This window comes from Cebidichthys violaceus, unplaced genomic scaffold (assembly GCF_023349555.1).
Source record: "Cebidichthys violaceus isolate CVI_PGR_0920_01 unplaced genomic scaffold, fCebVio1.0.p SCAF_57, whole genome shotgun sequence".
Taxonomy (NCBI): Eukaryota; Metazoa; Chordata; class Actinopteri; order Perciformes; family Stichaeidae; genus Cebidichthys; species Cebidichthys violaceus.
The window spans coordinates 44,283-64,481 of NW_027176783.1; the positions used below are offsets into that span (position 1 = coordinate 44,283).

The following is a 20,199-nucleotide window of genomic DNA, read 5'->3' on the forward strand; positions in this document are numbered from 1 at the left end:
TCATCTGCTGTCCCCGGCCAGATGTTCGAAGGCTGAATTGATTGCCTGCCTGCTTGATTGATTGATTGATTTATCCTCAGGTGTCCACAGCAGGATGAACATTCTCACCTGAACTTCACCTCAGTATGACATCATCAGGCCCAACCCCTCACTCCTCTCCCGTCCATCAATGTCGTCGTCGTCGTCGTCATCATCATTATCATCATCATATATTGATCTGGATTCAATGGACACTGTGTCAGTGTTTCTGGCTGTGGATTGGTGGACAGGTGGTACAGGTGAGCTCCTCCCACCAGCACTTCCACCCCCACTCCATAAAGATCCCAGGTGACATCACCTTGGGGGGGCTTTTCCCCATACACTCTCGTGGCCCCCACGGTCTGCCCTGTGGAGAGCTGAAGAAGGAGAAGGGAATCCACCGTATGGAGGCCATGTTGTACGCTCTGGACCAGATCAACAGAGACCAGGAGCTGCTGCCCAACATCACGCTGGGGGTCCGGATCCTGGACACCTGCTCCAGAGACACCTACGCCCTGGAACAGTCGCTCACCTTCGTCCAGGCTCTGATCCAGAAAGACACGTCAGACATCCGCTGCTCCAACGGAGAGCCGCCCATCATTCGCAAACCAGAGCGGGTGGTGGGAGTTATTGGAGCTTCAGCCAGCTCCGTGTCCATAATGGTGGCCAACATCTTGAGATTGTTTGAGGTAAATAATATCTGTTTAAGTACAGGACTCATATATGTAATACACAGGATACATATATGTAATATACAGGATACATATGTAATACATCTGTTAATATAGAGGATACATATATGTAATATACAGGATACATATATGTAATACACAGGATACATATATGTAATACATCTGTTAATTTACAGGATACATATATGTAATATACAGGATATATATATGTAATATACAGGATACATATATGTAATACACAGGATACATATATGTAATATACAGGATACATATATGTAATATACAGGATATATATATGTAATATACAGGATACATATATGTAATACACAGGATACATATATGTAATATACAGGATACATATATGTAATACACAGGATACATATATGTAATACATCTGTTAATTTACAGGATACATATATGTAATATACAGGATATATATATGTAATATACAGGATACATATATGTAATACACAGGATACATATATGTAATATACAGGATACATATATGTAATATACAGGATATATATATGTAATATACAGGATACATATATGTAATACACAGGATACATATATGTAATATACAGGATACATATATGTAATATACAGGATACATATATGTAATACACAGGATACATATATGTAATATACAGGATACATATATGTAATACATCTGTTAATATACTGGATACATATATGTAATATACAGGATACATATATGTTATACATCTGTTAATATACTGGATACATATATGTAATATACAGGATACATATATGTAATACATCTGTTAATATACAGGATACATATATGTAATACATCTGTTAATGTACAGGATATATATATATATATATATATATATATATATATATATATATATATATATATATATATATATATGTAGTATACAGGATACATATATGTAATACATCTGTTGATATACAAGATATATGTTATCTACAGGATTTAAATGGTGGACACGTCTTATCTTTGGGGGTGCAAATGATTACTGTGGTCATTAACAGAATTGTGGTCACTGATTCATTGTTCCAAGGTTCAGTCCATCAATCAATCCATTGATCTGTGGTGATATAAAAATGGATTGATGTGGAACATAAAATCTCTAGCAGTCTGAGGTTTCTCTATGAATCTGTCAGACTTGGCCAATCATCAAAAGTCCAAAATAACTCAGTGTAGAGCTTTAAACAGCATTAGAGTCTAACAAAAGAGATGGTGCCATATTGTTTTAAAGGAGATCACCATATACAATATGTCAAAATGTGCAACAAGTGCAATTCGTCAAAATGCCTCAGAGGGCTTTTCAATCTGTACAGTGTACGACATCCTCTGTTCTCTGACACTCACATTGGAAAATTAAAAACCCTTTAACAGGAAAAAAAGAAGAAAGCTCAGAGAGATCAACAGAGGGATCCGCCTCCAGGATGGACAAAAGTACAATAGATGTCATATTTACAGAATGAAAAGTATAATAGATTTACAACACAGTTAATGCATATTACATAAATGATTCATATAATGACCAAGAAATAGCAGTAGTAGCACTAATAGAATAATAATAGAAAAATGATCTCTGCTAATAATAACAGCAGCAGCGAATATAATAGAATAATAATGATAACAGTATTAGTAATAGAAATGTAACTAATAATACAAATAATTGTAGCAGTGGATGTTAGGCAGGACCATAGAAAGCACAAAGAAGTGGAAGAAGCAAAGTTAGTGAGCCAGCCCTAACTATAAACCTGAACCAGCCCTAACTATAAGTATGACAACAAGTGCAACTTGTGCAACATGTCAACAAGACAAGACAAGTCAAAGAGTTGGACAGGTTCACACAGAGACAGACTGGTAGACAGAAAGACAGACGGGTTCACACAGTGACAGACAGACATGTATAGAGACAATCTGAGATATAGGCAGAAAGTGGATGAAATAGTCTACAGTTCTAATATTAGTCTCTTGATTTTGTGGAGTAAGTTCTAATATTAGTCTCTTGATTTTGTGGAGTACGTTCTAATATTAGTCTTTAGTTTAGTGGAGTCAGTTTTATATTAGTCTTTTGGTTTAGTGGAGTCAATTCTAATATTAGTCTTTGGTTTAGTGGAGTCAGTTCTAATATTAGTATTTAGTTTAGTGGAGTCAGTTCTAATATTAGCCTCTTGGTTTAGTGGAGTCAGTTTTAATATTAGTCTTTAGTTTAGTGGAGTCAGGTTTAATATTAGTCTTTGGTCTATAGAATATATGAAGGAATCATCTCATGACAGCTCAGAGTTCAATCACTGTGATGAAAGTACAGAACATAATCAGCTCCTGAAGACATTCACAGAGTCAAAATGTTCACTTGAAGAGAGATAAATAAATGTGTGTGAAGAATGAAAAAAGAGAGACAAACACGTCGACCAATCAGAGAGCTTAGATGAGACCTGAACTCATCCAGCTGATGTTCATATTCGCTCCACTGAAGCGTCTCTCTTTGATGATGACGATGATGAAGATGACTGTCATAACGAGGTCTGCTTTTAGGAGCTCGTTAATGTAAAGTCCTTCATTAATCTGCGCACACACACACACACACACACACACACACACACACACACAGTGTTGTGTGTTAATGTGATTGTTCTTCAATTTATTGGAGCTCTGACACACATTCAACAGCTGTTACACAACACTAATCCTGTGTGTGTGTCTTTCTGTGTGTGTGTGTGTGTGTGTGTGTGTGTGTGTGTGTGTGTGTGTGTGTGTGTGTGTGTGTGTTCTGTTCAGGTCCACCAGTGTCTCCAGTTTGACTACTGGTATCCATGTGTTCATTTTTCCCTGAGCTCTGACTCACTTTATTTAAAAGTGAACCTTGATCAACATGATTGATTGACAATTGATCTGTGATTTTATCTTTAATTAAACGTCAATCAGTCTGATGATGATAATAATATAATAATGATATAATGATAATAGACTGCAGTATTGTGAACTAGCTGTACCTAATAAACTGGACACGGAGTGTAACTATATTTATGCCAATCATGTGGTAACTATGGCAACACGTGAGTGAGGCTTTCATTCTGTAACGGAGCATGATTCATGACCTCAGAGAGACGTCTCTTGAAGCATTGTGGGTACTGTAGTCACGGACGCACGCCAAGCAAACTGATGGGTTGAAGGGTTAAAAATGGAAATAATTAATCACAAGATAAATAACAGTTAATAATAAAATAAAATAGAATAACAAATAAAAAAAACAGTAAACATATAAATCAAATTCTCAATAAACAAAATAAATAAATCTTACATGTTTGAAATAAACCTCCTGTTTCTATGAAAATATATTTGTTTCTTGAATAATGAAGTTAATCATCATCACATGAACACATAAATATATAAACACCAACAACAAGCGTCATAGTCCTCATCCTGAACCTCTCAAAACATTTTATTTTATATTTTAATGTACATTCAAAAACATTTTATGAAACATCAAAACATTTAGTTGAATTGATTTTAATTTTCTTGATCTACCTCGTTCCATCAATTAAAATGCTCTTCAGTTTGTTAATAATCTATATTATTATTATTGTTATATATCTTTCAACATGCAGCAGGTCGTCAGTTCAATTCCTGTCTGCATGTTGAACCTCTGAAGCTTTGTTTACATTACATTACATTACATTACAGTCATTTAGCAGACCCTTTTATCCAAAGCGACTTACAATAAGTGCATCAACGTTGGTAATCAAAAGAACTACTAGTCACCAGAAGTCATAAGTACATTTCCTTTAAACAAGCATCTAAGAGCATGAAGCAGAGCATAACTCAGAGCCAAAGTACAGAAACAAGAGAAACAGTTAGTGCTATAAGTAATACGAATACAATAAGTGTAACAAGCTAGTATGAATACAATAAGTGCTAAGTGGAAGGCTCAGGGTAGCACTTCCTGAAGAGGTGGGTTTTCAGCCTGCGCCAAAAGATGGGCAGCGACTCCGCTGTCCTGACGTCAGTGGGAAGTTCATTCCACCACTGTGGGGCCAGGACAGAAAACAGACGTGACCGGGTCGATCGGCTGCCAGGACCTCTGAGCGACGGGGCAACCAATCGCCCCGAGGCAGCAGAGAGAAGTGGCCGGGTCGGGTGTTACTTTTTCATAGAATACAAAATGATTAATGATCCACAATGATCCTCATTGATTAGTAATAATCAATACTAATCAATGGATGATCCTCATTGATTAGCATTGATTAGTAATAATCAATCACATGTCAGGTTTCTCAGGGAGAACAACATGTAGGACAAGTGTGATTGATCGGGAAGAAGAGATTAAGTCCAGCTATTGATCAATAGAGTCTGTTGATCAGTAGAGCTTAATTATTGATCAATAGAGTCTAGTTATTGATCAATGGGCTCTAGTTATTGATCAATAGAGTCTAGTTATTGATCAATGGGCTCTAGTTATTGATCAATAGAGTCTAGTTATTGATCAATGGGCTCTAGTTATTGATCAATAGAGTCTAGTTATTGATCAATAGAGTCTAGTTATTGATCAATGGAGTCTAGTTATTAATCAGTTGAATAAACACCTGCATGTTTAAGATGGACTGAGGACATTTTTTTCATCTGCTTGTTAATTTTTTTAAATAATCTTTAATAAGTGATTCATCAGGTTGTGTGTTTTGTCATTTTGGCAAAATGAAACAGTATCAATGATAATTAATTTAAATGTGTGGTTTTTGATTATCGATCCAGATCCCTCAGGTGAGCTATGCGTCAACGGCTCCGGAGCTCAGCGATAATAACCGGTACGACTTCTTCTCCCGGGTGGTTCCTCCGGACTCGTACCAGGCTCAGGCCATGCTGGACGTCGTCCGAGCTCTGGGCTGGAACTACGTGTCCACGTTGGCATCAGAGGGTAACTACGGAGAGAGCGGAGTGGACGCCTTCATGCAGATCTCCAGAGAGGCTGGTACGTCACCTTAACTCCTAACTCCTAACCCCTAACGTCTTCATGCAGATCTCCAGAGAGGCCGGTACGTCACGCTTCTACTCTGTTCTTTCCTCTGCCGACTGCGTTTACTCGTCCAGATGTTGTAAATGATGAAGGTTCTCTCTTGATTTAAAAAATATCACGTTTCTGGAATAACTCACTTTTTTCCCAGAATTCCTGTGTCAAGAATCCACACAGATAATGAATCATCAAATATTGTTTTTGGGTTAAAGGTCACATGTTCTGATACTATTCTTCAGATAATGTTGTAATCCTGCTGTTGAGAATGTTTAATTTTAATTCATTTTGTGTCTCTGCTCCATTGTAGCTGATTAGAAATGAAAAAGATCATGTTTATTATTGTTATTATTATCAGTTTAAGTTCATGTGAATATTAAATTATTTTAGCTCATACAGCTTGTTTTGGAGTAAAAAGACAATAATGTATAAATTATTATGACAATAATAAAGACGAAACATATTGAATTCGTCACAGACGTCTTTATGCCAAAGTTTAACAATTTGTTTTCAAACCATTTCAAAATTTTACATCGTGGCACAAAATAACACACTCACAGTAAACCTGTCTGTCTCACAGTAAACCTGTCTGTCTCTCTGTCAGGTGGGGTGTGTATCGCTCAGTCGGTGAAGATTCCTCGTGAGGCAACAGCCGGAGAGTTTGATAAGATCATAAAACGTCTGATGGAGACGAGTAACGCCAGAGGAGTGATCATCTTCGCCAATGAGGATGACATAAAGTACAAACACAGACAACACTGGTTCATATAAACAACAACAAAACAAAACACACACACACACACACACACACACACACACACACACTGTCAATCATCAGATTCAGTCCAAACCAGGTTTTTTAATCACAATATAGTCACATGACTCTACTCTGACGACTCCCCTCTCTTCTTTGTAGGCGTGTCCTTGAGGCGGCGAAGCGCGCTAACCTGACGGGTCACTTCCTGTTTGTGGGGTCGGACAGCTGGGGAGCAAAAAGTTCACCAATCACAGAGCTGGAGGACGTGGCTGAGGGAGCTGTGACCATCCTGCCCAAACGGGCTTCAATAGACGGTAAAAATACCCATAGAAAAACATGACGGACTGAAAGAGACTGAACCTGACTGTGTGTGTGTGTGTGTGTGTGTGTGTGTGTGTGTGTGTGTGTGTGTGTGTGTGTGTGTGTGTGTGTGTGTGTGTGTGTGTGTGCTGTATAGGCTTCGATCAGTACTTCATGTCTCGTTCTCTGGAGAACAACCGCAGGAACATTTGGTTTAATGAGTTCTGGGAGGACGACTTCAGGTGTAAACTGACCCGGCCTGGAATCAAACTGGACCCTGAGAGGAAGAAATGTACAGGTGGGCAGACCTGAGTGGGCAGAGTCTGGTGGTGAGACTGGAGTCTGGTGGTGAGACCCCCTTTGACCACATGTGTGTGTCCCTGCAGGTGAGGAGAGGATCGGTCAGGACTCGTCCTACGAGCAGGAGGGGAAGGTTCAGTTTGTGATTGACGCGGTTTACGCCGTCGCTTACGCTCTGCACAGCATGCACTTGGATCTGTGTCCCAGCAGCCCCGGAGTCTGCAGCGACATGGACCCTGTGGAGGGACGGCTGCTGCTGGACTACATCAGAGCCGTCAACTTCAATGGTAACAACACTCTTCTCAGGCTGATTGGCCCAGAGGACTAAACAGTGAAGCCGTGTCCATTAGGGACATAAAATTATTCTGCCATTTCATATTTTTGTTTCTTTCTGCACATATTTCATCTAAATTCATCTAATCTTCATCAATAATATATACCGTATAATATATATGGTACTTTGCATATTAAGGTGACCCTGAACAAAACTTCAATTAGTTTTTGAATATGATCAAATGTTTGTCTGTAACTTTTGAAGACATGGCCTGTTGACTTTAATAAGATGAAAGCATATGCACAACATATTGAAGCATGGGCAGCTCAACCATAAATAAAACACAACCACATCTCTTCAACAAATTATTCAAGTATCTTCAGACATGAATCACCAACACTTTTGGCTTCAGAAGCAGCAGCAGATGCAGCATCTCACCACTTTTCTAGAGGAAAATGTAAATATTCTAATTTGACATAATGTCCTCCTCCACTTTTCTTTTAAACATCTGTCGTCCAACATGTGGACACTGAGTCACTATATGGAGGACTGAGAGTCTTCAGACAGTTTAAAGTCCACCATCACAGACAGAAACTGTCTTCAGAGAGATTTTCAGAGCAGCACAACAAACTGCAGCAGCTTCATTCTGTTCGACAACAAATCTATATTTTATAAGGACGAGAAGCTGCAGCAGCTGGAAGACAGACGATGTAATCTGTAACAGCCACAGCTGCACGCCTTGAAACCTGTCTGTCTGACTACCTGTCTCTCTCTCTCTCTCCATATTTGGTTCAAAGATATCAGACATAAACTTGAACAGGGACTCTGCTGCTGACCCCTGAGGTAAAAGGCTCAGGGACAGTTTCATCTGGTCCCACACCACCAGGTTCAGGGACAGCTTCATCTGGTCCCACAAGTCCAGGTTCAGGGACAGATTGACTCTGCGTGGTTCGTGTCCTAGTCTCAGCAGCAGTTTGATTTTCACTACACCTTTTTCTTTATTCACAGGCAGAGAGATAAAATGTTAAAAATAAGTTAATGCACTTTACATGTTTCCCCTGAGGAATCAATGTCTTAGTGTGTGTGTGTGTGTGTGTGTGTGTGTGTGTGTGTGTGTGTGTGTGTGTGTGTGTGTGTGTGTGTGTGTGTGTGTGTGTGTGTGTGTCTGTGTCTGTGTGTGTGTGTGTGTGTGTGAGTGAGTGTGTGGGGTACTCTGTGTCAATAATTAAAGTGAGCAGCTGCTACAAACTGAGCAGGATGAAGAAGAAGAAGATATTGTGTTTCCATCCAGCTGATTTCATTCACATGTTCTATTACTGCACAAATATAAGAAACAAAAACAGATTAGTCCAAACTGTACCAAACAACCACAGGTAAAACCAAGGTAGAGTAGAAACACAGGTAGAAACACACGTAGAAACAAGGTAGAAACACAGGAAGAAACAAGGTAGAAACACAGGTAGAAACAAGGTAGAAACACAGGTAGAACCAAGGTAGAAACACAGGTAGAAACACACGTAGAAACACAGGTAGAAACACACGTAGAAACAAGGTAGAAACACAAGAAGAAACAAGGTAGAAACACAGGTAGAAACAAGGTAAAAACACAAGTAGAAACACAGGTAAAACCAAGGTAGAAACACACGTAGAAACACATGTAGAAACACAGGTAGAAACACAGGTAGAACCAAGGTAGAAACAAGGTAGAAACACAGGAAGAAACACAGGTAAAAACAAGGTAGAAACACAGGAAGAACCAAGGTAGAAACACAGGAAGAAACACAGGTAGAAACACAGGAAGAAACACAGGTAGAAACAAGGTAGAAACACAGGTAGAACCAATGTAGAACCAAGGTAGAAACAAGGTAGAAACAAGGGAAGAAACAGAGGAAGAAACATAGGTAGAACCAAGGTAGAAACACAGGTAGAAACACAGGAAGAAACACAGGTAGAAACACATTTAGAAACAAGGAAGAAACAGGTAGAAACACAGGTAGAAACAAGGTAGAAACACAGGAAGAAACACATGTAGAAACACAAGTAGAAACACAGGAAGAAACACAAAAAGAAACACAGGAAGAAACACAGGTAGAAACACAGGAAGAAACAGAGGAAGAAACATAGGTAGAACCAAGGTAGAAACACAGGAAGAAACAGGTAGAAACACAGGAAGAAACAGAGGAAGAAGCATAGGTAGAAACACATGTAGAAACACAGGTAGAAACACAGGTAGAAACACAGGAAGAAACACAGGTAGAAACACGGGAACAAACAGAGGAATAAACATAGGTAGAACCAAGGTAGAAACACAGGTAGAAACACAGGAAGAAACACAGGTAGAAACACGGGAAGAAACAGAGGAAGAAACATAGGTAGAACCAAGGTAGAAACACAGGTAGAAACACATGTAGAAACACAGGAAGAAACAATGTAGAAACACAGGTAGAAACAAGGTAGAAACACGGGAAGAAACACAGGTAGAAACACAGGTAGAAACAAGGTAGAAGCACAGGTAGAAACACAGGTAGAAACAAAGGTAGAAACAAGGTAGAACCACAGGTAGAAACACAGGTAGAAACACAGGTAGAACCACAGGTAGAAACACAGGTAGAACCACAGGTAGAAACACAGGAAGAACTACAGTTAGAACCACAGGTAGAAACACAGGTAGAACCACAGGTAGAACCTCAGGTAGAACCACAGGTAGAATCACATGTAGAACCACAGATAGAAAGCAAGGTAGAAACACAATTAGAAACACAGGTAGAAACATATGTAGAACCACAGGTAGAACCACATGTAGAACCACAGGTAGAAACACAGGTAGAAACACATGTAGAAACACAGGTAGAAACACAGGTAGCTCTCTTCCTCTCTGAAGGTGACCGTCTCTTTCTGTTTGTGTTCTACAGGAAGTGCAGGGACCAGTGTTTTGTTCAATGAGAACGGAGATGCTCCCGGCCGTTATGACATATTCCAATTCCAGATGACCAATCACAGCCATCCTGGTTACCACGTCATCGGCCAGTGGACCAATAACCTGAAACTCAATGTGAGAAGCTGATTGGATCAAACAGAGAAACTAAAGCAGCATCTGTTGGCTTTTAGGTCTTACTCTCTCTATCTCTACCCGTCTGTCTCTGTACCTGTCGGTTTTTGTACCCATCTCTCTCTCTACCTGGCTGTCTCTATACCCGTCTGTCTCTCTACCTGTCCCTCTCTGTACCTTTCTCTCTCTGTACCTGTCTGTCTCTGTACCTGTCCTCTCTCTCTACCTGTCTGTTTCTGTACCTGTCCCTCTCTGTACCTGTCCATCTTTGTACCTGTCTGTCTCTGTACCTGTCTGTCTTTGTACCTGTCTGTCTCTGTACCTATCCTCTCTCTGTACCTGTCTGTCTCTGTACTTGTCCCTTTCTGTACCTGTCCCTCTCTCTACCTTTCTGTCTCTGTACCTGTGTGTCTCTGTACCTGTCCGTCTGTGTACCTGTCCCTCTCTGTACCTGTCTCTCTCTCTCTGTGTACCTGTCTTTCTCTCTCTACCTTTCTCTCTCTGTACCTTTCTCTCTCTGTACCTGTCTGTCTCTGTACCTGTCCTCTCTCTACCTGTCTGTTTCTGTACCTGTCCCTCTCTGTACCTGTCCGTCTTTGTACCTGTCTGTCTCTGTACCTGTCTGTCTTTGTACCTGTCTGTCTCTGTACCTATCCTCTCTCTGTACCTGTCTGTCTCTGTACTTGTCCCTTTCTGTACCTGTCCCTCTCTCTACCTTTCTGTCTCTGTACCTGTGTGTCTCTGTACCTGTCCGTCTCTGTACCTGTCCCTCTCTGTACCTGTCTCTCTCTCTCTGTGTACCTGTCTTTCTCTCTCTACCTGTCCCTCTCTGTACCTTTCTCTCTCTGTACCTGTCTGTCTCTGTACCTGTCCTCTCTCTCTACCTGTCTGTTTCTGTACCTGTCCCTCTCTGTACCTGTCCGTCTTTGTACCTGTCTGTCTTTTACCTGTCTGTCTCTGTACCTATCCTCTCTCTGTACCTGTCTGTCTCTGTACTTGTCCCTTTCTGTACCTGTCCCTCTCTCTACCTTTCTGTCTCTGTACCTGTCCCTCTCTCTACCTTTCTGTCTCTGTACCTGTCCCTCTCTCTACCTTTCTGTCTCTGTACCTGTCCCTCTCTATACCTGTCTGTCTCTCTACCTGTCCCTCTTTCTACCTGTCTGTCAGTTGGACGAGATGCAGTGGTCAGGAGGAGATAAATCGGTTCCAGACTCCATCTGTAGTTTTCCCTGTAAACCAGGAGAGAGGAAGAAGATGGTGAAAGGAGTTCCATGCTGCTGGCACTGTGAGGTAAAACTACCACCACTCATTCACATGACATTTATTCTGAAGTACTTATGAATATATTTATATGATCTTAAAATAGTGATGAATTATAAACAACTGTTTCCAGATGGAGATGTTCCTGTTCACCCATTAATCAACAGCACTGTAGATGTTTCAGAGGATCAGGTTCTAATCTTAGTTTCATGGTATACCTTTATTATCAGCTAACAGTAGGCAGAGGACAGAAAACCAGGGGACAAATGTCTTGAGTCTGGACCTGAACCAGAGACCTTGTGGTTTAAACCTTAGACCACCAGGACTCCTTTAGTTTATCTGTGATTCCTCCTGTTCATACTGACTGTGATCTATCATAACAAACTACAGTGTAGCTGATAGAGGACCACATCCACAGTCTGACGTCTGCACCTCGGACCTGTCTCTGTGTCTTTGGCCTCTCTCTCTCTATTTATATATATATATATATATATATATATATATATATATATATATATATATATATATATATATACATATATATATCTGATCTGTCTGCAGCTCTGTGATGGGTATCAGTACCAGTTGGATGAGTTTACCTGTGAGACCTGTCCATCAAACATGCGCCCCGCCCCCAACAGAACCACCTGTCGTCCGACTCCAATCATCAAACTGGAGTGGAACTCCCCCTGGGCCCTAGTGCCTGCCACTCTTGCCCTGCTCGGTATCCTAGCAACGAGTGCTGTGGTCATCACCTTCATCCGCTTCAATGACACACCGATCGTCAGGGCATCAGGGAGGGAGCTCAGCTACGTACTACTGACAGGTACTACTGACAGGTACTACCGACAGGTACCAGTGACAGGTACCAGTGACAGGTACCACCAACAGGTACCAATGACAGGTACCAACAACAGATACTACTGACAGGTACCACCGTACCGGTAGGTACTACTACTGACAGGTACTACTGGCGGGTAGGTACTACTACTGACAGGTAGGTACTACTACTGACGGGTACTACTGACAGGTAGGTACTACTACTGACAGGCAGGTACTACTACTGACTGGTAGGTACTACTACTAACAGGTACTACTGACAGGTAGGTACTACTACTGACAGGTAGGCACTACTATTGATAGGTACTAATGACAGGCAGGTACTACTACTGACCGGTAGGTACTACTACTGACAAGTACTACTCTTTCTGCATACCTTTGACAGAATGTGCCTGATTTCTGAAATGTTACGCAGGTGAAAAAAGGCAGTCCTTGAGGTTTGTTTTATCTGTGAGAGGACATAACTCTGCTGGAGCAATAACATCTAAACTATATCATTAGATCATTGATTTTTAATAGAATAACTTCAGTTTAGTCTGATTAGGAAGTTGTACCTCATATAGGTTTTTATGTCCTTAAGACATGCTTGAAGTTTAGTGAGCCGGTTGGTTTCATCTGGTTTCATCAATAGATATAATTGAGTATAATCTGCATAACAATGACAGTTTATAGAGTGTTTTCTGATAATATTGCCTAAAGGAAACAGATATAAGGTGAATAAAATTGGTCCAAGGACAGAACCTTGTGGAACTCCATGACAAATGTTGGTGGTTATAGATGATTCATTATTTTCATTTACAAACTGGGATCAATCTGATAAATAAGACTTACATCAGCTTGCCTTGTGATGAATTGTAACTGGTGCAAGCTTTTGTAGCCATCAATCTAACTTATATAAATGGTTTATATGTAAATTATCAAAGTACATATCCAGTTTATGGACTCCTGACTATCACTCTAGATCTTTAGAGAAAGTCCTCCTGATGGTCCCAATCACCCAAACATATCTGGTTTAATGACCTATTCCTTTCTTCACCTGCAAAATTGGAATGAGCTGCAAGGCTTATCAGATAGTTAACTTGGAACCTTCTCTTCACATGTTTAAAACTACTTTGAACAATATTGTTGCTGATAAGAAGTGCCATTGTTTGCCTTGATTCTTTTAGCCTTTTATTCCTGTATGTTTTTCCTCTGTTGTTGTGTTTAATAGGTTTTTTTATAAGGTTTATCTGTCCCTATGTGTTAATGGAACCTGATTCTGGTTAAATAAGGATAAACAATGCTGAAGAGATGGAAGATGGTGTCTGTTTTTGATAATGGTGTCATTAGGGCCTGGTAGACAATGCAGGTGCAGAGAGTCTGTCCACAAAGAAGAAGCCTTCCGGAGACTAAGAGTGGTCAGAGGATTCTCAGTTATCTAATCAGTCTTTACTGTTTGTGGCTCAGTTGTGTGCTGGACCGTGGGTCGCTGAACTGGTCTGTTAAACACAGTGTAATGTCACAGTGAGCTATGTGCTTCAACAGGAATCCAAACGGGATATGATTTACAATGAGTAGGACACATTCACACAGCATGGCAGTGTCAGTTCCAGCACAAAATAGTCCCTGAGGACAAGTTGATGTCTGGATTATGTGTACAAAGCCATGGAAACTGAGAGCAGAGCAAGGGACAGGAGGACAATTGTGGATCTAGGGCTCAGCTCACTAGAACCCTCCTGGTTACTGATGCAGCCTTCTTTTTACTTGGCAGGATGAGACAAAATGCTGTCGCTCCACTGGGGGAGGAACCAGGGAGAGCCAGGTCTGGCCCAGTTGCATTGGCTTAGGGTTGTTGTGGAGACCAAAGAGGTGTGGCCATGCTTGAGGTGCAGAGGAGAGGAGAGGTGAGGTGATTGTTGGGGGCTGGTTAAGAAACCCGTCTCTCCTCCGATCCTGGAGGCATGTGTGGTGGTGAAGGTGATCTGGGCTTCAATGTCAGTGGGCAGCTATCAGGCTGCAAGCTCGTCTTTGATGGAATTAGTAATCAGCCTCCTGCCTCCTTCCTTTCAATTGCCCCCCCCCCCCCCCCCCCCCTTAAAAAAAATCACATTGTTTATTATTATTTCTATTCATTTTTAATGAAAAAGTGCATTACTCTGTGTGGGTCTTAATGCTTCATTATGTCCTGTAGGAGTTGACTACAGTAAAAGGACACACCAGAATTACTCCATGATCAAAATGTCCTGATAATACTCAGCAGTGAGGGTGACTTTACCTGTCTCCCTCTCTGCAGGTATCTTCCTCATCTACCTGATCACCTTCCTGATGATCGCTGAGCCATGTGTGGTGGCTTGTGCATTCCGCCGCCTCCTGCTGGGCCTCGGCATGGCCATCACCTATTCCGCAATGTTGACCAAAACCAACCGCATCTACCGCATCTTCGAACAGGGCAAGAGGTCGGTGACCCCACCAAAATTCATCAGCCCCACCTCCCAGCTCATCATCACCTTCATCCTCATCTCCGTCCAGGTGAGAACACGGGTATCAAACCACTGCCTGTTTCTGTTTCAGCAGCTTGTGACATGATTCAGGTTTACCTTTGTGTGTCTTTGTGTTTCAGGTCCTCGGGGTGTTCGTGTGGTTCGGCGTCGTCCCTCCTCACACCATCATCGATTACGAGGAGCTCCGCCCACCAAACCCTGACCTGGCCCGAGGCATCCTGAAATGTGACATGTCTGACCTGTCGATCATCTGCTGCCTCAGCTACAGTATGGTCCTCATGGTAACATATGGGTCCAGTATTGATCCTTTTTTGATCCGTGATTGATCAGTGATTGATGTGTGATTGATCCTTCTTTTGATCTGTGATTGATCTGTGATTGATGATCTGGTGTTGAAGAGCAGCTCTGATTTCAGACCGAGCAGCTCATCTGTTTTCATGCTTTTGATTTGCGTGAACCTCTCTTCTAATTTAACATTGGTCTTTGACAATTAACATATATATTATATATATAGATATTTGTTGCTAGGTAACCTGTGTTATTCTTGTTGCTAGGTAACGTGTACGGTGTACGCAGTGAAGAGTCGTGGTGTTCCAGAGACGTTTAACGAGGCAAAGCCGATTGGATTCACCATGTACACCACCTGCATCATTTGGCTAGCCTTTGTACCGATCTTCTTTGGTACTGCCAAGTCCACAGAGAAGGTAAGACCCAAACCAAACCAGGACCAGCTAAAACCAGGATCCATGACCGGTTCAAGGGGCCACGGCAAGTAACAGGCTCCAAAAATGTCTCAAATTAACGGATTTATTTATTATTATTATTTTAAGTTAATTTGCAAAAAGAGATAAAATGTGGATCATGAAGTTCAGCGGTGTCAGTAAGTGGATGTGTGGAAAATATGGTTTCGGTGGGAAAAGTGATATTTGAGCCGAACAAAGCTCAGGAAGAGAGACTCTCCAAGAAGACCAAGGTGGCAGCTTATAGTGACTGGAGCATTGAGCCTAGGTGTGCCAACATAATTTTTTACAGGTACTTTGTAACTTGCAGGAAAGTCTTGTTAATAATGACACTAGTGTCTGTTGTTAGAGTCAGGGGTTGGACAGTCAGCATCCTGTAGCTGGTTGAGCCTGAAGTTCTGATTGATTTTGAGATTCTTTTAGTCACTTATGAGTCACGCCATCACTAAGCCTCTTGCCTACATCTCCAAGCTACTAATTCCTTGTGACGACATGACCGGCACTCACCACAACACAGAGTCCACTCTGGAAAATGTGTACATATGTATATATATTAATGCTGGGAAAGTTAACGTGTTATTATTGTGTTAACGCATTAATTAATTAACGCCGACAATTATTTTACCGCGCATTAACGCAGTTTTTAAAAAAATACAATACACACCGTTGATGTCAGCAAATCACCCAAACGGTGGAGGAGTCTTCATCACTAAGTTGAGCCTCCCTCGAGACGCACCGTCACAAGAAGAACACACGAGTCGTATGAAGAGGAGAGGACTACAAAAGAGACGGAGTCACAACGCGCACTGGCCGTCGCTCTCACTGGAGACTACCGGACTTCGCCGGGTAACCGTCGTCACCTCTGAGTTACGGTGCATTATATTGATGAACAGTGGGAGCTGCGTTCACATGCTCTGACTGTATAAAAACAGAAGACACACATTTTGATGAAACGTGTGGAACATTGTATTCATGTTGCACAGCCGTGGAACGTTTAAATAAAGTCACACACTGAGCACAGATAGTGAAGAAATATAAAGTGTTTGCAAACCAAATGTTATTGTACTTTTGTTCATATAGCAGTACTTTTAACATAAAAGTGCGCAATACACTACTTTTGAATTCATTATTGAACTTTGTGCACAACAATGAGATTAATCAAGATTAAAAAATGTAATCGTTGCCCAGCACTAAACATTGCACACTGTTGTAGCTGTAGAGGAGCTGAAGAGAGGCTGTGCATAAACGTCCACAGGCTGTTATAGGTCATTCATTTTGCACCATTCAGTGGCTTTTCTGGAGCTTTCACCTGAAAGTACGTCTGCATAAAGATGGTTAAATCGTTTCCTCTTCTTTCTGCGGATGTCTGAACTCTGCTGGATTTATCCACTGATCCACTGATGCAACAGTGACCTTCTCTGACTTTCTATTTGTTACATTCACACCTATAGAATAAACATGATGGAGTTTAGTTTCCTCTGAGGAGAAAAGCATGAACTGTAATATGAATCAGAAATCATGTGAAAGCAGTTTTTAGTGTTTGTGGTTCAGTGTGAGTTCAGGGAGGGCCGAGTCTTTAATGCATCTGAGAGATAAACGAGTGGAGTCGTTTCCAGGCAAACAGGAACAGCAGGATTATACAGATTATAAACCAACACAGGACGTAATTATAGAATAATAACTTTGTTGAAACAAAAGTTACTAAGAGCTTCAACAAACAGCAGCGTCAGACAGAAACACATCCAATAGATTTATCTGAAAGCAGAGAGGAAACAAAAGAAAAGATAAAGCAGATTTAACAGATTCAGAGCTGATCATCTTCACACGCGTCTCTTCCTGTTTCTCCTCTTTAAGTCTGAATAACTCAAATTTACAGCCTCTCACCAAAATCTGCTCCTGTTTCCTGTCAAAAGAAGCTGCAGGAACCTGATAGTGTGTGTGTTCAGGATTAAACAAATCCAAAAGAAAAACATTTCTCCTCTTCATGTCTCATGTTACATTGTGTTTCTTTATTATAGAGATTAATTCCCTGCCTACTCATACAGACATGTTTGAAAACGCCTTCTGAGAAGAAGATTTTTCAAACTGTAGAAATGATGACCTCCTAAATTTGTGCGTGCCCGTTGTTTCTTTGTGTGATGAGCAGAAACAACAACAGCAATGGACAAACTAAAGGTATCTTAGTTTAAACTAAGTAGAAAGTTATCAAAATAATCTGATCAACATTAAACCAATCAGGTTACTATTCAAACCCCAACCAGAGTTACTGAATGTGAGGTTCTTATCAAATAAATTCTAGATATTTCTAGATATTATTTCTCCAAATGAGATGGATGGTTTTTTTCAAAGAAACTTGGCTAAACACGGATATCATTATTCCATTAATAGAGATTATACATATCTCCACCAGCCCAGGCTTTGGAGTTTAATATTCCTGTCTGTTGTCCCACAAAAACATTGGCTACCGATTTCTTTCCCCTTTATAGACTCTTTTAACTTGACCAGTGACCTCCTCTGTCCTGCCAGTGCTGCTAAATGTTATATCTTAATGCTTCTAAATCTCAGTGCAGCGTTTGATATTGTCACTGATGCGATTCTCCTGAGACACTTGATAATCTGGTTCTGTAATGACAAGAGGACCTCAGGGTTCTGTAGGTAGTTCCTGTGTCATTGAAGAGGTCCTCTGGGTCCTGTAGGTAGTTCCTGTGTCATTGAAGAGGTCCTCCGGGTCCTGTACATGGTTCCTGTGTCATTGAAGAGGTCCTCTGGGTCCTGTAGGTGGTTCCTGTGTCATTGAAGAGGTCCTCCGGGTCCTGTAGGCGGTTCCTGTGTCATTGAAGAGGACCTCCGGATCCTGTAGGTGGTTCCTGTGTCATTGAAGAGGTCCTCCGGGTCCTGTAGGTGGTTCCTGTGTCATTGAAGAGGTCCTCCGGGTCCTGTACATGGTTCTTGTGTCATTGAAGAGGTCCTCTGGGTCCTGTAGGTGGTTCCTGTGTCATTGAAGAGGTCCTCTGGGTCCTGTAGGTGGTTCTTGTGTCATTGAAGAGGTCCTCTGGGTCCTGTACATGGTTCTTGTGTCATTGAAGAGGTCCTCTGGGTCCTGTAGGTGTTTTTTGTGTCATTGAAGAGGTACTCTGGGTCCTGTACATGGTTCCTGTCCTATTGAAGAGGTCCTCTGGGTCCTGTAGGTGGTTCCTGTGTCATTGAAGAGGTTCTCTGGGTCCTGTAGGTGGTTCTTGTGTCATTGAAGAGGTCCTCTGGGTCCTGTAGGTGGTTTTTGTGTCATTGAAGAGGTACTCTGGGTCCTGTACATGGTTCGTGTGTCATTGAAGAGGTCCTCCGGGTCCTGTAGGTGGTTCTTGTGTCATTGAAGAGGTCCTCTGGGTCCTGTACATGGTTCTTGTGTCATTGAAGAGGTACTCTGGGTCCTGTAGGTGGTTCCTGTCCTATTGAAGAGGTCCTCTGGGTCCTGTATGTGGTTCTTGCATGATTGAAGAGGCCCTCTGGGTCCTGAGGTTCTGTCTAAATGTCTCTTTTTGTCTACAGATGTTCATCCAGACTGCCACGCTGACCGTCTCCATGTCTCTGAGTGCGTTCGTCTCTCTCGGGATGCTCTACATGCCGAAGGTTTACGTCATTATTTGTCATCCCGAACAGAACGTGCAGAAGAGGAAAAGGAGCTTCAAGGTGTGAACACAACTTTACTTTGATGCCTGATAGTTGCTGAGTGGCTTTGTTGCCTGTTTTAATGGTTGCTGTGTTGCAGGCTGTAGTCCATGCTGCCGGAGTGTCTCAACAATCTCTGAATGAGAAACAGAACGGAGAGACAAAGATTGAACCTGACAGATCGCAGTAACACTGCAGTATTACTGTAGTATTACTGTAATATTACTACAAATATCAGGTATTGAAACTACACACTGAAGTACCGACATTCACAGTTCAACAAGGAAACTGAAATAAAAACATTTACACATGAGCAGTGTGTCTCTGTGGCTGTTGTCTGTCTGTCTGTCTGTCCTCCACGCCCTTCCATACTGAAACATGTAGACAACTAATTGATGGATTTTCACCGTTCATCATCCCCTCAGGATGAACTTTTATAACTTCATTGATCCTCTGACTTTTCATCATGAGTGTGTCCAATACTTTCGTTTATGACCAAACACCTGCAGAACTAAAGACATTTCCATCGACCTCAGCTGTTTTCTAATAATTAGCGAATGTTTGCATGCTAACACGCTAATATAAGACTCATCAGTAGTATGAAATTCTCCTCACGACTAATTTCTGTTGAAACAAAGTTTTAAATATGCCTATTTGAGTAGTCTAAAAGTTTTTTAAAAAGTCAGAAAAACAGTCAACATTGAAAACAATTTAATCCATTAACTCAAACATTGTCCCAACACATATTGTGTGTATTATAATAGGCATTTTATAATACACACAATGCTGCATTTTGTGCAGCTCAGATGAATAA

The 20,199-nt window shown here is 41.2% G+C and overlaps 1 protein-coding gene across 1 annotated transcript; it reads left to right on the forward strand.

The window, feature by feature from the left end:
* The first annotated feature begins 665 nt into the window (after nucleotides 1-665).
* On the forward strand, nucleotides 666-19,698 carry LOC137888728 (metabotropic glutamate receptor 6-like). Its single transcript, XM_068732183.1, has 14 exons — nucleotides 666-707; nucleotides 5,464-5,680; nucleotides 6,324-6,459; nucleotides 6,636-6,790; nucleotides 6,934-7,074; nucleotides 7,163-7,363; nucleotides 10,263-10,402; nucleotides 11,567-11,689; nucleotides 12,221-12,485; nucleotides 14,772-15,007; nucleotides 15,099-15,260; nucleotides 15,534-15,683; nucleotides 19,266-19,406; nucleotides 19,486-19,698. The coding sequence occupies exons 1-14, from the start codon at nucleotides 678-680 to the stop codon at nucleotides 19,573-19,575; spliced, it is 2,187 nt and encodes a 728-aa protein (XP_068588284.1). The 5' UTR covers nucleotides 666-677; the 3' UTR covers nucleotides 19,576-19,698.
* The last annotated feature ends 501 nt before the right edge of the window (nucleotides 19,699-20,199 follow it).

Coding starts and splice junctions, on each gene's coding strand:
- LOC137888728 (XM_068732183.1), top strand. CDS start 678: ATGGTGGCCAACATCTTGAGATTGTTTGAG. Junction 6,791..6,933: donor CAAACGGGCTTCAATAGACG/GTAAAAATACCC, acceptor TGTGCTGTATAG/GCTTCGATCAGTACTTCATG. Junction 7,364..10,262: donor CAGAGCCGTCAACTTCAATG/GTAACAACACTC, acceptor TGTGTTCTACAG/GAAGTGCAGGGACCAGTGTT.